This window comes from Nelumbo lutea, chromosome 4 (genome assembly GCF_056320005.1).
Source record: "Nelumbo lutea isolate HS-2025 chromosome 4, American lotus-T2T, whole genome shotgun sequence".
Classification (NCBI taxonomy): Eukaryota; Viridiplantae; Streptophyta; class Magnoliopsida; order Proteales; family Nelumbonaceae; genus Nelumbo; species Nelumbo lutea.
The window spans coordinates 25,101,989-25,124,043 of record NC_142687.1 but is presented as its reverse complement, the minus strand read 5'-3'; the positions used below and the strand labels follow the sequence as shown (position 1 = coordinate 25,124,043).

The 22,055-nt window shown below is 35.5% G+C and overlaps 2 protein-coding genes and 1 pseudogene across 2 annotated transcripts; all 3 read right to left on the bottom strand.

Moving 5' to 3' along the window:
• Window positions 1–2,455: 2,455 nt before the first annotated feature.
• On the bottom strand, window positions 2,456–8,230 carry LOC148854717 (protein CHUP1, chloroplastic-like). The gene is made up of 8 exons (XM_088985641.1): window positions 8,057–8,230; window positions 7,201–7,932; window positions 4,865–6,250; window positions 4,619–4,750; window positions 4,010–4,191; window positions 3,699–3,810; window positions 3,164–3,307; window positions 2,456–2,698 (listed from the first exon to the last, which is right to left on the bottom strand). The coding sequence occupies exons 2-8, from the start codon at window positions 7,768–7,770 to the stop codon at window positions 2,600–2,602; spliced, it is 2,625 nt and encodes an 874-aa protein (XP_088841767.1). The 5' UTR covers window positions 7,771–7,932; window positions 8,057–8,230; the 3' UTR covers window positions 2,456–2,599.
• Window positions 8,231–13,967: 5,737 nt separating this feature from the next.
• On the bottom strand, window positions 13,968–15,931 carry LOC148854716 (protein CHUP1, chloroplastic-like). The gene is made up of 2 exons (XM_088985642.1): window positions 15,199–15,931; window positions 13,968–15,087 (listed from the first exon to the last, which is right to left on the bottom strand). The coding sequence occupies exons 1-2, from the start codon at window positions 15,706–15,708 to the stop codon at window positions 14,047–14,049; spliced, it is 1,551 nt and encodes a 516-aa protein (XP_088841768.1). The 5' UTR covers window positions 15,709–15,931; the 3' UTR covers window positions 13,968–14,046.
• A 1,517-nt stretch (window positions 15,932–17,448) lies between these two features.
• LOC148854715 (dynamin-related protein 4C pseudogene) lies at window positions 17,449–19,171 on the bottom strand (annotated as a pseudogene).
• Window positions 19,172–22,055: the final 2,884 nt, after the last annotated feature.

Here is a 22,055-nt window from a genome sequence, read left to right as displayed (position 1 = left end):
GCCCCGATTGGACCTACCCCATTTGAGTGTTGACTAACGCAACGCAGATATTTCCTCCTCCATCTGATCAAAGGGCCCGTTTAGGACAGATGAAGCAAGCATTGGTTGAGATGCTTTGAATAAGTGTCCATTTGGAAGGTCTTCCTCGAGGTGGCTTTTGGCTTTGCAAATTGGGCCCCATCAGACTACACTCTAAACAACTTGACCTGAAGGAGGAGGACAACACTTATTTGTTCAATGAGCATTGAGCACCAATTAAAACTTAAAAGGTTTCAACTTTCAAGGATGTTAGTGTTTCTAACAAACCCAAAAATGATTTTAGTCCAAAATCGTCTAACTGATGTTAGATGGCAAGTGAAAGAACAGAAATACCGTTCAAGTTTTGAATAGGTGAGAGAAGTATAATTCTGAAATAACCAAATAGCTAGATGTTAACCCCTTTGTGATTGGATACCACTGTTCATTTTATGCCAATCGAAGAACAAATGCTTCCTATTAAGACAATGCTGTTGCTGGAGAAGAGGGATTTAGACCGCAGCCGTAATCTTTTTTCAGTTATTCAATCCATAACAAAAGGGGTATAGAGTAGAGAAAACAAAAGAGTAAAAGCAAAATAGAGCATACAAAGAAAGAACTCAGAGATTTATGTGATTCAGCTTATGAGCTCGGATATCCTTCCCACAAAGAATCCCACCCACATCTCACTAGAGCTGTACATTCATGGGGAGACATTCCCAATGTGCACCTGTAGCGAGATGTGGGTAGTTGTGGCAGGAGATCTTAATTGTCAGCTTATAGCCGACGTCCAGGGGCGTAGCCTCTCAACAATATCCTGGCTCCCAATACATCCGAAGCTTGAACTAAATTTGATCAGTATCGAAGTATGCACTAAATTTTTATTGAACTCCTTTCTAAATTAGTATGATTGAATTGGTGGGTGAGTAATGTTCTCAGACTCTGATTAAGTGATTAGATTAGATGATTGAACCAGTGAACTGGCGACTCAATTAGCTTTCTGGGTCCCGGTTTTTTTATGGGTTGAAACAATCTAGCTGCTGGTTATACCAAATTTGTGACCCTGTTGAAAGCTTTCCGGTTTTACTTCCAGTCTGGTTCTAACGACACTAGCTTGGAGTTTTAGCTGGAATGTTTTTCCTTTTTTTTTTTCATCTTTAGCGATTGACAATCTGGTGGTATTCCTCTATCTAGAGTGGTGTAAATGATAGAACGAAGTGAGGGAATTACCTCTTTCCACCCAGACGGACATACTCCCATCTTCCCAATCTTCTTTGGGTGTTTCTATCAAGAGTGGCATGTGAGAACATTGATGAGAACAGTGATTCTGGGACATCAACTGCTCCTTCAACCTTAAGACTGGCAAAGGAAGCCATGAAATTAAATGGTGATAGGTAGCGTCTTGATGGGAGAATGGGTTCAGACTTCAGGCTTCAGAGATATGGGAAGAGGCTGAACGGGTTACAGAGGTTGGTTTTGATTGTACTCTGTATGCACCTCTTATTTGTTTATAAGAGAACTGTTGTGTAATTGCAACCCCCAAAAGAACACTCAAAGACCACATAGAAATTTATGTGGTTCGGCTTTAAGCCTACACCCACGGGAAAAAGAAAAGCAGAAATCCATTATCACGGCAAACGATGAAGCAGAGGCGTGTGATAACAGCCTATTTTAAAACCCAAAACCCTCATTCTCATTCTGTTTCTGATGGTGAACCCTAGAGGGCAAGATACATCATATACGAGGCCCACATTTGAAATTGGATCGGGTCCGTACTGCCACAGGGTTCTGTGCCATCACCAAGCAGAGGGCATCTGCTTCATTTTCTGGACCATCAAAGTTTGACTGCTGTCTCATGATTAACCATTTTCCCAAGTCTTTGGCTTCTTGTCAGACGGGAGGATGTGAGTTGTTGGTGGAAACAGGGGACTAAAGAAGCATCGTTCATTTTGCCTTAGATAATTCAAGGAAAGGTAAGACTGGGGAGGTGATAAATTTATAGACAGTAACCTTGGAATGGGCATGAAATAGATTCTGACTCCTGTTTATATTTGTTTTTGAGCAAAGAGAATGAAAAGAGTGGAGACACCAACCATTTACTTTTTTTTTCTGTTTTTTTGTTTCTTCTTTGTATTGCATTTTTTATTTGGGTGTCAAACAATCTGGAGCATTCTACCTGTGATCCCAGTAATCAAAAACGGCTTTACACCTCTATGGGTGAGTCAAACAGTTCTCTACTTCTCTGACTCTCAGCATGTATAGCTTCCATGCTTTTTGGTTCTTTGCCTGACCTGGTACAGTATAATTTTTGCTGGTTCCGCACTGACCTTGACCAATAAAGTTCCCAACCTCTTGAAGGATCTTGAATAACTCCTAGTATTTGGTTGCTTTCTTTATCATTTGCTAAATAATCTTTAAATCTTAGTCTGGATTAGCACAATTGTAGTAAAACTCTGTATACTTTCTATTTTGCTCAGAACTGGTGAATGGTGATTGTTACACTATCCAGTATAATTGAATAACTATGGGGACCAAAACTACATATAGAATGGGAAGTTCAACATAAATACAAGAAGGATATTTCTCATTCCTCCAGCTTATCAGCATTGTCTGTTTGCTTATGAACTCGGCTCCTCAACTCTTCAAAAGCCCGCATGCTTTCTGCATCAAAGCCTCCAGCAAACTGGAAATAATTTCAAATCAGAATTTCATTCATGTTCTTGCAATAAACTTCAACTTGGCACTTATAAAAGAAAATACTTCAACTCGGTAATCTTAATGTTGGTAATGATGTTTACACTAAAAAACGAATAAATGGTGAACTAGGAAATTTGTTGACCAGGATTTATCAGAAGATCCAAATCAACTGACAAGCATCTCCTTTCCCCACTTAGAGAAGACTGGTTCTTACAGATCAAAGTGTGCTAAAAGTTTAGTTTACTTTGGAAGTTAATACACAAAATTTCTTCCAAACAAGAGCTGTTCTAAAAATCAAATCCATTCTTCTCCCACTTGGATACAAATAGTTTGCACATATTTATAAATGCCACAGGTAGTTACTCTATCTAATAAGAATGAGTATAATGTTAAGCATCCATAATTTCAAGTTTATAATATATTCAATGAGTGAAGAATTTTAACACCTAACCTGATGAACACGGAATGCAAAGCGCACGCCTTGCAGAAGCAAAAATTCTCTATTTGGTTCCTTTTCAGGTCCGTCCATGGCATCAAGCTCTGATGCTACTCTTTTCATGTATTTCCTTGCCAATTGTACGGATGAAAGCTTAATCTGCAGTAAGAAATAATATAACTTGATAACTTACTAAAATTAGGAATTATATATTTAATAATTCATTGTCAGATGACATATGCCAAATAATGGAATCTGGTTTGCTTCCCTCCTGTTCTTTTTTCCTTCTTCAGAGCATATTCTCCATGGCACTAATGATCTAAACCAATTCATTAGCATAAATATCTCTGGCAGATATACTTCATAAATAGGTCATTCTTTTCCCATGATTGTGATTAATAAGTTTATCTTTTCAAGGAGAGAGAGAGAGAGAGAGAGTTTTTTTAATTAATAAAAATGATAAGAGTCTTCTTTAAACAAGAACTGCGAATGTGCTTTATCTGATTTTACAGCTTTACTCTTCATCTTATTGTAGAATTGAAGCATGTACCTTGCCCACCAAACCCGAGTCCAACAACCAATCAACCGGAATTCCAAACTCCCTGTACCGTGAAATAGCCATGTCCCTTGTCCGTAGGAGTGCATAGACACTTTGTTCCACTCTGAAGAAAAGTGATAAAGGAAAAAGGAAAAGATATTTCAAAATGCAGATACCAACTAGGTATTTGTTGTGCTATTGAACTGGCAACAAGTTTTCTAAGAAAAGGTAATATGAAGTGACCATAAGTTTTGTATGAGAAATTTTCTAAATCTACCACTGTTAAAAAGAAATAACAAAAGGTGAGACCATGAGATGCTTACTTTTCAAGCAATGAGTACATCTTTTTCAGTGCAGCTTCACAGGAGAGTTTGGGATCATCAACAAAAGTAGAGACTTGCTTCTCCAACTTCATTAAGTCCTGGTATTCAAAAGCTGCCTCTCTCAATGCATCAGCTTTACCTTCAGGCCAATCAAAATGCTTGAGAACTGCACGCTCATCAACCTATTCAAAAAAAAAAAATCAAACCATCAAGGAAATAGTACTGAAAATAATAGCAGATCCCTTGGACCCCTAACTTAATCAAACACTTCAATAGGAAATATTCACCCCTCATAATAGATGATGCAACTGTCCTGATTCTTTTTAGTTTGTGAGGATGAAGTATTTGAACTAACAATAACAACTACTATCTACAAAGTTTCCGGACAGATAAAAAAAAAAAACCTTCTACTTATTGTTTGACGTCCATGATAAATAGGGAAATATTTCTTATGAAGGTGATCGCTGCAATCAGGTTGGCATTCACACCATTTCTTATTCTATTTTTTCTTGATATTTCTATTATTAAGAAATCTTTATCTTCTCCAGATTTTTTCCCAACATAAATGCAACAATGGCATATTGTGTAAATGGAATCTAGAATGCATACCAAGAAAGAGAGCTCCTCATCAAGCCAGTTTACAAATGACACCAAGTCTTCTATGTTGGTAAAAGAAGCTGCTCGGACTTCAGTGGCCAAGGACTGGACAAAATCACCTTGTGTCTCCACATCAGCTTTCACCTGGACCCAGGCACACATTTTCTTTCTTGTTAAATTTGACACTACACAAAGAAGATGTTTTGTTCCAGAAAATAAGAAAGCAAATGCAAATTTGAATTAAAAAAGTTTACTTACAGCTAAAAGGAATGATGATCTGTTCTCAATCTCCCCAATCATATTGCTTCTAACATCTGATGTCTTGGGTGTAAATGATGTCAAAGTAGAGGTATCCTTCTTTGCCTCACGTTTCATCAAAGTCTGATAGAATTCAACTAGCTCAGGAGCCCGATGAACTTTATCACCAGTACCTGATCCTCTTGGCAAACTTCCTGGTGGAGGAGGTGGGCGAGGTGGTCCACCTGGAGGAGGAGGTGGTGGTGGTGGTGCACCCGGTGGTGGTGGAGGGGCTGGTATTCCACTTGATGGGTTACCATTCATACCAGAAGATGCGGGAGCACCACCAGAAGGTTTAGGAGGTGGCCTAGGCACCCTTGGAGCCCTCTTCTCAATGTGGGCAAGTTTCATCTTGCTCACTACTTGGGGATCAACCTTGTCATTGTCACCGGTTTGTTCACCTGAATTAGTAGCAACAACTTTCTCCTTTATATGAGCGAGTTTTGGTGGCAATGTTACAGGTTTCTCTTTCTCAGCCTTGGCTCCAGAGCCAGGGCTTGAATTCACATTTGAGCCATCTCCAAATCTCTCTGCTCTTGCTTTCTCAGCCTTTTCCTTGATTGCCTTCTCCCGTTCTAAGGCCAATTTGTGCCGATCCTTGTATGCAGGATACTTGTCATCAAGCACCCCTTCAACAGATTTAGACATTAGTTGGAAAGAAGATGCTACAGGATTTAGTGAATCACTAGAAGGAATTTGTACTCGAAGGCGTGGTAGATTTGGTGTTTCTGGAGATTCAATGAGATCCTGATCTTTCCTTCCAAATGTAGTTATGGCCACACTATCTCCTGCATTTCTTAGCATCAAGGTTTCCAATGGACCTCTAGACATGGATGTTCTATGGCTCATGCTAGTCCTGGGTGAACCTCCAAAGGACCTGGCTGGTGATGAAAGAGCACTTGAATCATCCTTGCTTTTGCCCCACTTTTTCAGCTTCTGGATTAAGCTTGGCTTCTTACTTAGGCTACTATATCTACTTGTGGAGCTATCTATTGAAGTGTTGTCAAAGTCCTCACTACCAGGAGAGGATGGATGAGAAGAAATGCTGTCCAGGTCAGTGTCTCCTTGCCCACGTTCCGATCCTGCATACTCTAGCATCAGCTGCTTAGCTTTCTCTTGAGATTTTGGGCTCAAACTCTTACTGAGATCACGAGCAGATATCTTCCCAGCTGGCGTCTGGTAGTTCCGCAGCTCATATCTCAAACATGCATTGACCCAACGTAGGTACACTAACTCTTCAACTTCACTGAACCTATTCATTTGAAGCCCTTCCACCTGCTTTAAGAGGTCTTCATTTGTATGCTTCAAGCTATTAACCTCCTCCCTTGCATTGGCAACCATTTCACTCTAGTGACATGAAACAAAGTTTAGTATTGTATAGAGTATAGGCTAACCAAACACATTCACATATTTAAATATGTTTGACACATAGATCAATCATATTAACTACATACTATTTTTCTTCTTCCAAAAAATACTGATTTCATAGATCAAAAAAAATTACATAAAGGCTACTCATGGTAAAATCATATATACTTCACATGTAGCAACAAGGAGGACATCCAGTTTGAAAAGGAATTATACTGGACAAAGAGTTGAATACATTTCTCTTCTTAAGGAATTAGTTAGCAACAATACTAGACATCTACATAGAAATGTTAATGAGATTTTTTTTATTGTTGTTGGAGTATAAGCTGTATCTTCTAATTGTTTCTCCAACACATCTTGCACTGGGTTTGTTGTTTCCATCTTTACATATCTGACACCAATTTGCGTAAGCTCCTCTAAGTTAACATAACATAGCTTCACCTAATCAGCTATGCATTACTTTTTACTTTAACAAATCCCCAGTATTTTAACCGCATCTTTATTGACATTTTTTTTATTTCAAACCATCTAGAGTCTAGGGAAAGTCCTTCATTTATTTTCAATAAACCCAATCCTGTCAAATTATGACTTCAGGAATGACATTTAAGTAAATTTAAAAAAATAAAATAAAGCAAAAGGTTAGTTGCAATTTTCAGAAAATTCAGGTATCCAAAATTTTTTGTTTGTTTTGTAAACCATGTGAAAAATACCAGACTAAATCATAGAGACAGAGTATGGAATAAAACAGAACATTAAAGAGAAGAACTCAAAATGAGATAGAACGCAGAGACTGAGTAATGTGCTCCCTCGTACATAAATATGATAATCATGCACTTTTCTTCTCTGTTTGCATTCATGTAAAATGTACATATGAATTTAAGCACAGAGAAATTGACATAAAATATTTGAAGTACATTTAAGAATCTTACCTCTGTCATATTGGAGAGAGCTGTTACTCTAGCTTCGGCAGCATCCAGTTTAATACTCAACTCCCTCTTCTCATGCTGAAGTTCTTTATTCCTCCTCTTAAGCTCCACGACTTCCACCTCTAATTCCTTCACAGCATTCAGCTTCTTCTCCAAGTCCTTATCTTGCTTGAAGGCTTCCTCCTCCTTTGCCTGAAGAGTAGTAACCTGCTGTTTGAGCATCAGTAACTGGCCCTTGGTCTGGTTGGCATCAAGTTGAATCTGCCTCTGCAGCTCCTTGATCTTGTTCCTCGCCACCTCCAACTCCTTCCTTGCTGATACTCCCTGGGCAATCTCTTCTTGAAGTTTCTTCCTCTCAGCCTGCAAGGTATGAATGGTGATGTTCAGCATGTCAATTTCAACGGTCTTGATCTTCAGCTGCTTTTGTAGCTCAGAAATGTCTGACTCCTGTTCCTTCAGGCCATAGTACTCGAGCAATTCACCTTCAAGCTTCACTTCCCTCTCTTCCAATTCCTTTACCAGGTTACGTAGCATTTCCAGTTCATTTGTGTTCACCATCTCGGTCTCATACATCTTTTCTTTATCACCGTACGGTGGTAACTCGATTTCCCTAGAAAGAAGCTCTTCAAATTCTGGTAAGATTTGTTCTTCATCAAGAGCAAGAGTATTTCCCGAGACAGGGCTGATTACACTACTTATTCTTTTAACCTCTTCTTCCTCCTCTTCATCCTCCCCCTGAAACAGATAAAACATTTATCTATCAAAATCTAATCTTGCTGAGTGGGAAAACAGAAAGAAAGCTTGGAGCTTTTCTGGAATTGAAAGGAGAAACAAAAATGAGCTTTGAAGTGATGCTTACCTGTTCCTTTTCTGTGTCAACGATGAAATCAATGAACTGTCTCTGCTCAGCTTCCTCTTCATTCTGATGTTGTTCAAACCCAGCTTCACCGTTCCCTGAGCTCAAAATTCCCAAGTATTAAGAGAAAAGACACAATTCCAATAAAATACTATCAAGTCATATAATCCTTAGGAACTAGAATTTCACATGGCGTTTATCAATAGCCCAAAGCAGAACCTTTTTAACTCCAGCTTTTCCCAGCAAAATTGTATAAAGGAAAATCAATAAGGTCTCTGATAAACACCGTTGTTTCATCATCATTATCTTGTCAAGTTCTATTCAGACCTTACAGTAAAATGTTTTCCAATATATTCAAAAACTAAAAAAGAAAGAATTCCAAAACCAACCTCTCAAGCTGCGACTGTGAGCCACAGCAGCCACCAAATAACTAGTGGCTAACCTTTATCCAGACAACTCGAAGCTTTTATTATAAGTGGGTTCTCACTTCTCATGTAGTTATATTTTAATCTTCCTTCCCAGGGAATATAATTTTTATGGTCTAAACAATCAAACCTGAGCAACTGCCAAAAACACCAATAACTGTAAATTTGAGTCGAAGACAACCTCTAAAATTCTATCTACCTTTGGCCGTTAGGCGGGGAACTGAAATTGTGGGTTGTCCATCTACCAGTTTTCAGCCGTCTGATCTGATCATCTGCATCTTCTGTTATATCATGGGCAATTCACAATTGTAGGCCCCATCGCCTACTCAGATGGCTTTACCAGGGTGATGTTGGGAAAAAGGATATCATATGTGGTTTCATCACCTGATGTCTGGTGATGCATGAACCGGTCTTAGTGGAGTAGACCCACATGAGAGATGAGACTAGTGACACATGGAATCAGTGCCCAGCAGTTGTAAAGGTAGAGTTGTCATCTAATTCTCAGCCTCAAGTTGGATGGGGTTGCACTCGCACCAATACGCAAGCAAAAGCAGAAAATCAAACCAAACATGTTTATGCGAATTAGAATTACAATTTTGGCTTCCTTCTGAGTTCTGAGGCCTTAGAAGCATTCATATGTCAAAGCATGAACAGCTCTTAACTCTTAGACAGAACTATGAATTATGATTAGTCGGTTCAATCGCCCATACCCCACAACCACTGATATATCATAGTCTGGATTAGGATTAGCTGCACTCCATGGCTATCAAGTATCAAGTATATATGCCCTACAAGGCTACAACCAGCCACCACGGTCTGGTTTTTACAAAGTAATGAAGGCCTCTAGAGCTGTCTGGGCCCACCTCGATTCACATCTCGGCCCAATATTATTATTTTATAGAAGGGTGCCCCATAAGTAGGGATTGTAATGGGCCATGCCACGGTTTTTACAAGGTCATGAAATTGAAACCCTTTAGATCTGCCCAGCCCACACCCCAGGCCTTATATCATATGTGGACAGGGCATTCAGGTTTGTTTGTATAAATTAATATAAAGAATACTTTTTAAATTTTATTTTATAATAAAAATCATAAAACATCTTTAATATATAAAGTAGATATTTATTTTGGTTTAATATATTATAAATTTTAAATTTGATTGTATAATGTCAACTTATATCTTTACTACATTTGTCCTGCTATACACAATCCTATTTCACAATCTGTTCTTACTAAAATCATATTACAGTTAAATATAAAAGTTTATAATTAATTAACTAATTAATTAATTAATTAATATGAAATATACACATGTATCATAGCTTCCAAGACAGACTGGACCAGGCTAAAATGATCAATCCCATCCACAACTACCCTCAATGTCTTAATTTGTCTGCATGATCGACATGGGGCATTATTATTGGTTAAACAGTCCAAAGCGCAGCTAAATATTATTTACATTTTCACAAATCCAATCTGAGAACCAAATTCATTCATCCAAATGCAATATGGCCAAAAGGATTAAGAAAAGAGAGCAAAGTTGGCTTGTGTAACTTCTTAGTTATAGTTAACACATGCCACATGATGTTTAAATCATCCTCAAGCACTCTGCAACTCCTGTGATAAAGTTTATAGGAATGAAGTATTAGAGCTATCCCAGTGTTTTGATATATGTAATATGTAAAAAGACAGAAAAAAATGAGATAGTTCACAAACTTAGCAAATACTATATGTAGAAAGGGTACAGAACTGCAGTATCAACTCCTTATTCAGGGAATTGAATGGATTTACAAAGTTTTATGGAGATGGTATAATAATATAATATGGTACTGTGTTTTGCTGACCCAAAAAAAAAAAAAAAAAAAACACGTCACGTGGTGTCACATGATACCAATGATTTGGTCACCTAATCAGTTCTGTTTTATTTTAAGATCACTTTTTAACCAAAAATCGTTGATTTAGTCAGCGAATCATCGATTTGAACAATAACTTTTGGCTTTTTTAAATTTTAAATGTTTTTTGTCAGAGCAAACCATCCATTCGGACTGGAAGATCAGACTATTCGACCCAGGAACCGGACTCCAAAACAGTTCTTTGTCCGGTCCAATTTTAAAAACCTTACATGATGTTGTTTTCTTTTTATTTGTTTCCTGTTTGGGGTTTCAGGTTTTTTGAGACCCAAATAAATAGGCATGGAATATAGAAGAACTGAACAAATCTGCTTCGTTGGTCCCACTCCTTCCAATAGCATCCAAAATTTTATCCTACGCACCAGTGGCTCTCAATGGATTGCTGGGATAGGTTTATTTGCATTCAGATTGCAGATCAAACTGTTCTGCCTACTTGGTACAGTACCTCTTTAGTCCCTAGGGGTGGACACAGATTAAGCTATTGAACTCAGCTTGTAAAAAGCTTGATTTAGTTTGACTTGAATCAATTTTGGAACCAAATTTGAATCCAATATATAGGTTCAGGCGGAAAGTTTATAAGCCAAATTAAATTTATATATAATATTTTTAATTTTTATACATAATAAGAACTGTTTATATATATAATTTTACATTTTATTATTCGTTTATTTTCAAAACTATCAGAGTGCTATTAATTGATCAGTTGACTGTGATTAATTTTTAAAGATACAAGGTGGAGCCCCCGAGAAAAGTGGGCTCAAACATGAAACAAAACTTACAATCTGCCACGCTATTAATCAACCGTAAAATAACTAACTGATTAAGAAAAGGGTTCGACTATAATACCGGAAAAGGAATGACATCAAAAAAAGCTTACAGCTAATCAATCAGGTGGAATTAATCATAATTTATAGGGGTGCTTTGATTGGCCAAAGCTCTTGGACCGATTACCTTATATTTCTTGTATCATAGATTTTTCCCTCTAGAAAAATTATCTCTGCGAGAAAAATCAACAACCAAGCAAGCAGGATGAGGATTGGCAGTATTCCGCAGATATATGGCATCCACAAAAAGAGATGGGTAAGAAAATAAGAGATTGTAGCGTTTGAACTTGAAAGGCTCACGAGTAGATATGGTTGAGGTAAGGTGATAAGAGATTGTAGAGTGGGGATTGTTGACCTTTTGAATGTTTATAACTCTGCAGTGAAAATCAAAAATCTGCATTGGATCTGTCCGTGTACTTCTCCGTAAACATTACAGGCTTAATACTAGTGGGAAACTAAAATACTGTTTGGATAGACTTTCATAAAAAAATACTTTCTACTTCTATAAGGTACAAATTGTACAAAAAGTAGCTTAAGCCTTGGGGAATTACCCATATTTTTTGAAATAAATTTCTAAAAAGTGAAGGCACAAATGGCTTCATTTTCACCAATCAATTCTGGTTTGGTGAAAGGATAAAACTTGCATAGAATGAGGTCGTGTTTAGTCTAATTATAAAGGAATTGAATTCGAATCACTCTTGACCGGATCAGACAAACAGATATTGTTTACAGCCCTAGCCCTATTGGCATCCTCCATATATAGTTGATTTGTGTGAGTTCACATCTCATCGGGAGATGTTTCCAATACATGACGGGGATTGGGAGATGTTCCCAATACACGATGAGGATGTGCTGTGGGATGTTGTGAAATGGCCCCTTGTGGGGAAGAGATGTGATCTCGATTTGTATGGCCTTACAAATTTTCAATTACCACTCCTGGCATTCATATCGCTCAAATTATCTTGGCTATGACTAATTTGCTCCACTACCAAATGTTAGGACTGTAAATAAGTCAGATCATATCTGATTTGAATCCAAATTCAATCTAATAAGAGCCCAACATAGATACCTCCCTTGATCCTAACAAATCATATCCAATTGAAAAAGTCGATTCATTTAATTAATGGACTGAATTTGAATATACCCTATTCAATTTATTAATTATTAAATGTTATATAATTATATTATTTAAATAATATGTTATTTATTATAATCTAAATCGAATCAAATATTTGAATTCAAATTTGAATCATAATTTTAGAAATACTACAAATTCTTATCCGATTATGACCGGTTGGATTTCTTATCAAATTGGATCGGATATACCCTTTATCCAATCCGATTCGATCTGTTTGTACCCAATGTGAACACCAGACATGTAACAATGGCTATATTCATGCAGATGAATGGTTCATTTGATAGGGGTATATTTGTCCATAAGAGGGCAGTTCTGTTAAATAGGGTTAATATTTTTCAACCTAACCTAACGTAAAGTTAAATAGGGTTCATATTTTTCAACCCAACCCATCCTGACTTTCTAGCCAGGCCCAAGTTGGAAGCCCGGTTCTAGATTTTTAGTAATTCTATGGGCCATGTCAGGCTGGTACAACACGTTTTGTCATTACGCCCGCACTGTAATGTGGGTCGTCGTGCCCGATAGATCAGGGAGGGAGCAAGTACAAGCCCAGGACTGTGGCCCATGAGTCAGCACAATAAGAATGGTAACGAGCGGGGCGGGACCGGGTTTTATATGCCCCGTCCCCGATCCTGAACAAAAATGCCTTGCCTGCCCCGGTCACTCTTACTTGTATATTTATAATTTTTTTTTTTATTCTTAAACCCACCTAGAATTACATTATATTTTATAATATAATATAGTTGGAACAGGTTCAAAGCCGGGTGGACAAATACCATCCCCACATCGTCCCAACTCCCCAGAACTCACCTCAAACCTGATCAATCGTAAAAACAATGAGGGCATAACGGAGCAAGGCGGAGTCAAATTGCCATCTAATATATATATATATATATATATATATAGGTTGTGCCATGCCAGGCACATGGGCCATGCCCTTCATTATGCCATGATTCCAATAATGACCTTTTTAGTGTATACACATGGCACCATCACGTTATCCCTACCTACATTATGTGGTTGAACCAGATATAATGATGAACGTATCAAATTATATGTATAAAATGGGCCGGAATGATGTGGGTCGTGGCAAGAACGGCCCATGCATTTAAGGGTGTCAATTGGACTGGATTTGGTCCAATTCAATCCAGTCCGATGTGAGTCCATTATAAATGGACCATATCCAATCCAATCCAATGAATGTTATGGACAAAATTAGACTAGTCCAATTCAATGTCTGAACTGTCCAATCTATTTAAATTCATTTTGGTTTAGATTTGTTTCAACCCAAACCCAGTCCATTTGCACCTATATTCTTATCTTATATCAATTGACCAGATATTGACTTAATCCAACCCAATCCAATATAAATTTATTAGAGACGATCAGGTCCAATCCAATCTAATAAATATTTTGGACTGGATTCATCCAATTCAATGTCTTGTTGGTCCATCCAATCCATCCAAATTGATTTTGGACTGGACGGGGTCCAATCCAAAACCGGTCCATTGACACCCTTACATGCATACCCCCCGGACCAAGGATACACCGGATAGACATGGCATTATCTCAGGAGTAGCTTAGTAAATAATATGAATGTATAATGTCATTCATCGTTACATTTCAACAGAATGTAGTTTTATTGATTTTGATGGAGTGATGTCCATTGATCAAAGATTCAAAATACAAAGCTAATTCAGTTAAAAGACAGCAACAAGAAGCAAATAATACAATACTAACATCAAGAGCAAGGTCAAGAAAAGAGTCACAGAAAAATCTACGTGTGCCTCGGCCTTCTTATTCTTGTTAGGACGTAACTCCGGCGTCCTTCGGTCGTGCTTCTCAGTGTGGTTATCTTTGCACTTTTCATCAGTTTCATTATTCTTTTCTCTCTCCAGTTCTGCTTCAGAGCTAGAGCTTGAATTGAAATTCAGACTGTCATGGGCCATCTCTGCCTCTGCCCTGGGTTTATCAGCTTTCCTTATTGCATTTTCAATCTCCACAGCCAATTTGTGCCAGTCCTTGTATGCGGGATGCTTGTCCTCTAACACACCTTGGATTTGGACTGATTCAAGTTCAGAGTTTAATGAACCACTAAATGAAACTCTCCTATTTCGTGGGGGATTTGGTGTTTCCAGCTGCTTTTTCTTCCCTGTTTCAGTAATGCCCTCACTGTCACATTCGTTTCTTACAATCGACACTTCTGGACCTGTTGACATTGATGATCTACGACTCAGACTTGTCCAGCTTGAAGAAGTTCCCCCAAGAGAGCTGCTTGATGATGAGATATCACTTGAATCATCTCTGCTTCTTCTCCACCTCTTTTTCTTTTGTAACACACCAGGCTTCTTACTGATGCACCCCCTTCTGCTAGCAGAAATATCAGTAGCAACATTGTCAAATTCATCTCCCTCACTTGATGATGATTGAGCAGAATCTCGATTGACACCCACATCACTCTGCTTGTGGTTCAATCTTGTGTAATCCGAGAACGTTTCCTTGACCCCCTCTCGAGATATGGAGCTTAAACTCTTCCTGACATAACCATTAGAGGTCCTCCTTGATGGTGTTTGGAATCTCTGGATTTCATACCTCAAGCATGCATTGATCCATTGTTGGTACACCAGTTCTTCAACTATACTGAATCTGCTCTTCTGCAGCTTCTCAACTTGATTTGATAGAGCATCATTAACATGCCTTAAATTATTTATCTCTTCCCTCACTTCAGCAACCACTTCGCCCTGCAGTGTCACAAGTCGATAACAGAAATAAGATTATATCCTTGTATTCTCACAGTAGGCATCATATTGAATGCATTTTGTTGGTGGATGAGTGGGTTTGATCATAGTTACCTCTGTCATATTGGGGAGAGAAGTTAGTCTAGCTTCGGTGTCAACTAATTTAATTGCCAAATCCCGCTTCTCTAAATGAAGTTCTTTGTTCCTCCTCCTGAGCTCCAAAACTTCCAACTCTAGTACCCCCACAGCCTTGACCCTTGCATCAATCTCAGCATCTCTGGTAGTTGTTTCCCCCAATTGAAGGCTGGTAACTTGTTGCTTGAGCATTAGTAACCCATCCATAGTCTGCTTTGCATTAATCTCAATTTGCCTTTGCAACCCCTTGATTCTGTTTCTTTCTCTCTCTAGTTGCTTCTTTGCTAATACACCTTTTGCGATCTCTTCTTGAAGCCTCTTCCTCTCATCTTGCAGTGAGTTAATTGTGGTGTTCATCATGTCAACTTCACTTGCCTTAATTTTCAAATATCCCTGTAATTCAAAAATGACCAACTTTTGTTCCTTCAGGGCATAGTTTTTCAGCAAATTTGCTTCAAGCTTTGCTTTCCTCTCCTCAAGTTCCTTCATTATGTTCTGTAAACAGTTTTGTTTCAGTCATGTAGTTTGTCATTTCAACCTTGAATTCTGGGTTGTCTCTCGTGGCTTGGGAATTGTTCATTGCATCATATTTCTCATCTGGAAGTTGCTCTCTGAATTCAGGTAAAATAATGTTTTCATTTTCAATAACAAGAGGATTGCTTAACTTCAAGTTCATCACATCACTCGTTCTTTCAACTTTTTCCTTCTCCATCTGCAACATGTAAAACCTTAGTTCTTTGGTGAAAACCAATCTAAATTAAGCACAATTAGAAATGCAGAATAAAAAAAGAAATATATTTAGATCCAATTAATTATATTTTATTGACCTCTTCTCGCATACAACTAGAATCCGCATCTGTATACTGCTCTTTCTCAATTTCCTGGCCCTGTTCAGAACTTGTGACGACATTTTCTATTTACAAAGTACGCCGGCAAAAAGAGCAAATGATCAAATAAAAAAGGGGTTCAAACTTTAAATCATAGGGAAACAAATAACCATGGAATTTCATCGAACATCTTGGGCCCTAACAAATAAGCTGCAGATGTACCTGAAAACTTGGTTAAAGTTGTTGGTAACTTGGAGGAACTGATATTATTCTTCTTAATGGCATAGGCTGCTACTGAAGCTGTGAGTAGAAAACCCAACTTGACAATCATGTATGATAAGTTAGAGAGCACCCAACATTCAATGTTGAACAGTGACCACACAATGCTTATCACTCCAAGATTGGTGTTAGTCCAACAGGAAGACGGTTCGAGATTCAATCTTTCTGCACTGAACAAAAAGCTTGTAGCTCAACTGGCAAACTCTAAATTGCACCCATCGGAGTTTCATCATCTTACCAAGTTCATAAATGCCCAGAAGCTCCACTGGGAATATGTCACATCAAATAGAATAAACACTCCACCAAAGTGGCTCCAGAAAAATCTGAGATTTAGTACTCCACCAAAGTGGTGAGGCGTCACCACTCACCACTAGGATCAAGGATTGAAAGACACTTTTTTTTTTGTGACTGCACCATAACATTTGTGATTTGTTATGGCTAAATATCTATCCTCTGTAGGCAAATTTATATGGCCAAAGCTGATATTTTCGGAGAAAGAAAAGGTTTATATAGATGATTTTGTGGGTTTCATTGATACAGAACCAGCCAAAATTTTATTAAGAACTATCACCCATCCTTCGGAAGAATGTTTGGATGTGATTTTTTTCAGGGTTTAAATTGTCGGCCTTGCTTCCTCATAGCCATAACCAGGACAACAAAAATAAAATAGAATAAAAGATAAAAGTTATTTTAATTAGGTGAAGATAACAACTGCTTTATCAATATTTGAGATTTAATATATAGCGATTAGCGAGTACCACTCATAATGTAATTGAAACAGGAGCGGCTCAATTCATAGAACAAGAACTAGAATAAGCTAGCATACATTCAACAAGCCACAAGCTACTCAGAATCAATTGGCAAGAGATCAATGACTACGTGAATTGCTCAAACAGTCACAGTCCAGGCTGCCAAGCTAGCTAGCGAGAAGTACCACAGAGAACAGAAACACAAGTTGGATTAAAGTGCAAACTTGCTACATTTTTCTCAAAAGAAAATGCTCACTAAACTTAGTAACCACAATAACAACGCATCCACCATGGGCAAGAGTACTACAAACAGAAAGAAACCATAGATAGCCAGCGAAAAAGGCTAGAGATTACAAAAAAAAAGTACCAGAAACCTAATTGGTAGAGTCATCTGATGCAACATTAATCCGATCCATGATCTTGCCAACAACTTCTTTGGACTCTTTGAGTAACTTGATACTCCGATTGAGGCTCTCTCGCTTATGGGCCACAGACGGCGATTCCTCCAGCATTCGTTCGATCCCACCACTGTGACTATGGGGTCCCATCAGCTCGTTCATTATCTCTTTTTCCATCTCTTTGTTCACCAAATTTTGAATACTAAACAACAGGTGAAGAGCTAAACTATATATCTACCAATCTGAGCAATACTATCTCCCAGTAAGCAGTGATTCTCATTCTCATATCGAACGCTTGCTCCACGAGCATTGGATGGTCTCTCAAATGCCCAATTTCAACATCTCCCAAGCCAGTAATATTTACTTTATCGGGCTTCCTTCCATCATTGAAACGCTGCATGAAGGCACCTTGCTGGGCCATAAGCCCTTGCCATCTTGTCATGTAATCTGGGTTGCATGTATAATCTGTTAGCATTTCCATTTCCACAACCTCTTTAACACGATCGACTGATTTGGCCTTAATCTTCATGATCAGATTTTGTGCTGCTGCCCTTCTTGTGCATGATTGAAGCTGTGGGTAGCTTTCAGAGTGACGCATCAATACACGTATAACCACATCTTCGACGTATCTCCAGACCCCCTCAACGAATTTGATCGGAATGTCGGATATTTCCTTCACTTTCTTCTGTAACAACGAGAGAAAAGCAGTGCGAGAGAGGAAGTTGGGGAGTTGAATCCCTTTCGCTTCCTCCAGTACATGAATTTCTTCCATCAAAAACTTACTTGAGCCCTCAGCAGGCTGCTGTTGGAGTTCTTTGAAGTACTGGTTGAGCTTATCAGCCATTCGCGCTGGGCAGTGCATGTACTCATCACCTGGGTACTCGTCCATTTCTCCTCTCAGAATGATTTTCCTGAGAGACTCTTTCGCAGACCCAACAATCCACGTGAAAGCGGTCATAGATCGCTTCAGCTGCAGACGATGGGTTCTTAGGCAATTTTGTTAAGTTCGGAAATGTTCAGACTCAGCTTGCCATTAATGTTCTTCACGATACCCGGCAAGCATTTCGCTAGACTTGCTGCTTGAATCTGGACGAGCTTCTGAGCCAAAACCGGGATGCCAACTATGGATTTGTCGATCTTACAAAGGAGAGGATGCGATTCAAACAGCTTCGTCTCATCACTCCTTGCTTCCTCATAGGATTCGTCGCCAATGCGATTCCTCACACAAACATAGCCGAGACCAATATTCCACGTCGTTGGACATCACCTTGAAGAGGAGACCTTCGGGAGCTTTATCACATTTGGTGACGACAGCCAGAGTCCTCTCGCCAGTTTTGTCCACAGGGTGAGACATTCTGATAGATTCACACGTCGTAAAATCTACGTTAGCCGATAAGACATTGAGAATTATACTCTCTTTCGGATTTATATACTCCATTATAATGTTGGAAATCTGCACATAGATATCCTCGGGCTGGCCATGAACGGGAACCCTTGTAATACCGGGCAAATCAACCATGCTGAGATCAGGAACATCCCTCTTTTTCATTACAAGAGTTAGAGGAGTATGGGAGATGCCCTTGCTGTTGCCGGCAATCTCATCGGTGGCGTAGTTAATGGCTTCTTAAACATGGGCTTCACCGGTGGCCACCTCACGGCCAAGACACTCCAAGACACTCAAATGTGGGAAGTTTCCCATATTTCTTAGTCTAAAATGTTTTATATCATGAATTTATTTTTTAACAATTGCACTGTAATTTTAAAATTTAAACTTAAATTTTAAGTTTAAATATTTTAAACCAACTAATCAAACAAAAAAATCGACCCAAACTGGTACAATTTGAGTGGATCGATTTTCGCAAATGGTCAATCAGTTTTAGCTAACCAACTCCCCATCCTAACCAAGTCTATTTGGTTGGCCAAACAGCCTACAACCAAACTGAACCAACTCATGAACACTCATATTTTTAGCCAAATTAATAGGCTTATCTCTGATAAATAACAACAGTTTAATCTCTAATAATTATTAAAAATTTATAGCAAAAATACACAATAATTGAAAATATATTGGTAATGAAAATACAATAAGTACTAAAAATATATTAAATTAGCCAATAAATAGTATAATCTCAAATAGTAGTTTGATCTCTAATAAATATTAATCAATAAGTTATAACAAAAATACAATAAATACAATAAGTACAATAAAGAAAATTTAAAAATTTCAATAATAGTAGTTTAATTTCAAATAACTATTGAAAGTTTTCTGTTAAATAACAAAACAAAAATAAATTTATACATAATTATTGAAAATACATTTATAACAAAAACAATAAATAATTATTGAAAGTTACTTACAATATTATGTAAAAATATTAAATTATTACCAAAATTTATTTCATTATTATTTTTATAAAATATTAAATTATTATTAATTTCAATATTATGATATAATTATTTTTCTACTTTTAATATTTTTTTAAATTTATTACATAACTTCTTTATTTTAACTAATTTAAAATCTAATTTTGTTAAATATTTTTTTATTTAAAATATTTAGTTATTTAAATAATTAAATAATATGTAAAATATTTAAATTTTAAAATATTAGTTATTTATTGAATCTAATAATACATAAAATTATAATTATAATATTTTATATAATTTAATTATTAATTTTCTATGATATAAAATTATTATTAATTTCAATGTTATGTTATAATTGTTTTTCTACATTTAAGATTTTTTTTTAATTTATTACATAATTTCGTTATTTTAACTATTTAAAATCTAGTTATGTTAAATATTTAGTTATTTAAATATTTAAATATGTAAATAATGTATAAAATATTTAAATATTTTTGTTATTTACTGAATTTAATAATCCATAAAATTATAATTCATACTATTAATACATAGTTTCATTATTAATTTTTTTAGATATTAAATTATTATTAGTTTCAATATTATGTTATAATTATTTTCTACTTGCAAGAAAATTTTTAAAATTATTACAAAATTTCGTTATTTTAACTATTTAAAATCTAGTTATGTTATATAGTTAGTTATTTAAATATTTTAAAAGTATGTAAAATTTTTAAAATTATTACAAAATTTCGTTATTTTACTACACATTTTTTATATATTTATAATACTTTTTTATTTAAGATATTTATTTCTTAAATATTAAAATAAGATTTTATTTTTTTATGTTAAATTTTTATTCTTTTAATAACATTTAAATTGATGATCCAGAAAAACAGAATTTAAAATTTTAGTACATAATTTCGTGATATATTTTGTAAAAAATTAAAATGATGTTTTTGTATTTTTAATAAATATTTTAAAGTTATTATATAATTTTGTTATAATATTTAAATAATTCTTAAATTTTTTAATCCAAATTTCTTTAGATATAGATAAAAAGTGGGGAAGAGGATAAATAGGAATTAGATATAATTTATATATTTATAATTTTTTAATATATTTATCACAAAAAACAATAAATATTTACTGAAATACAATAAATATTAATTTTAGTATATATAATTAGATAATAAATAAAAATTAAGAGTTTAAAAATATTATTAATAAATGTTAAATTTTTTGAAGGTTATTTTCTTGAACTATTACTTGATATAAGTGAAATTAATTATTTACAATATTATGTAAAATTATTAAATTATTATTAATTTCAATATTATGTTATAATTATTTTTCTACTTTTCAGAACTTTTTTAAATTTATTATGTAATTTATTTATTTTAACTATTTAAAATCAAGTTATGTTAAATATTTTGTCATTTAAAGTATTTAGTTATTTAAATACTTAAATAAAATGTAAATTTTTTAAATTTTTAGATTTTTAAATATTAATTATTTGTTGAATTTAATTATCCATAAAATCATAATTTATACAATTATTACATATTTCCATTATTATTTTTTTAATATTATAAATTATTATTAATTTTAATATTATGTTATAATTATTTTTCTACTTTGAAGAAATTTTTTAAATTTATTACATAATTTCGTTATTTTAACTATTTACATTCTAGTTACGATAAATATTTAAATAATCTATAAAATATTTATATTTTTTGTTATTTTAATTTTATTTATTTAAAGCTATTACATATTATTAAATACTTGAAAAACATTTAAATTCATAATTATTAAATATTTTAAAGTTATTATTTAATTTTGTTAGAATATTTAAATAATTATTAAATTTTTATCCAAAATTTCTTTAGATAGATATAGATAAAAAGTAGGGAAAAAGGATAAATAAGCATTAAAAATAATTTTGGAGAAAGTGGGGGATAGTGGGGGAGGTAGTTTAGGAGAAATTTAGGATAAGAGATTATTTAGGTTATGGAAAAGTGCATCTCATTGGTTGTTTTAAAAATAACATAGAATAAAAAATTTAAAAATTAAAAAAAAGGGAAAATTTCTTGACCGCTTCGTTTTATTATTATTATTATTATAGAAAAACACAAATTTTATTATTCGGGAAGGGTAAATTTAAAGGGATAATAATTTTATCCGGTTCCATCCATTAAAATAATATAATGGAGGGG

Coding starts and splice junctions, on each gene's coding strand:
- LOC148854717 (XM_088985641.1), bottom strand. CDS start 7,770: ATGTATGAGACCGAGATGGTGAACACAAATGAACTGGAAATGCTACGT. Junction 3,811..4,009: donor ATGTACTCATTGCTTGAAAA/GTAAGCATCTCA, acceptor ACTTTTCTTCAG/AGTGGAACAAAGTGTCTATG. Junction 2,699..3,163: donor TTGCATTCCGTGTTCATCAG/GTTAGGTGTTAA, acceptor AATTATTTCCAG/TTTGCTGGAGGCTTTGATGC.
- LOC148854716 (XM_088985642.1), bottom strand. CDS start 15,708: ATGAAGGAACTTGAGGAGAGGAAAGCAAAGCTTGAAGCAAATTTGCTG. Junction 15,088..15,198: donor CTCTCCCCAATATGACAGAG/GTAACTATGATC, acceptor GTGACACTGCAG/GGCGAAGTGGTTGCTGAAGT.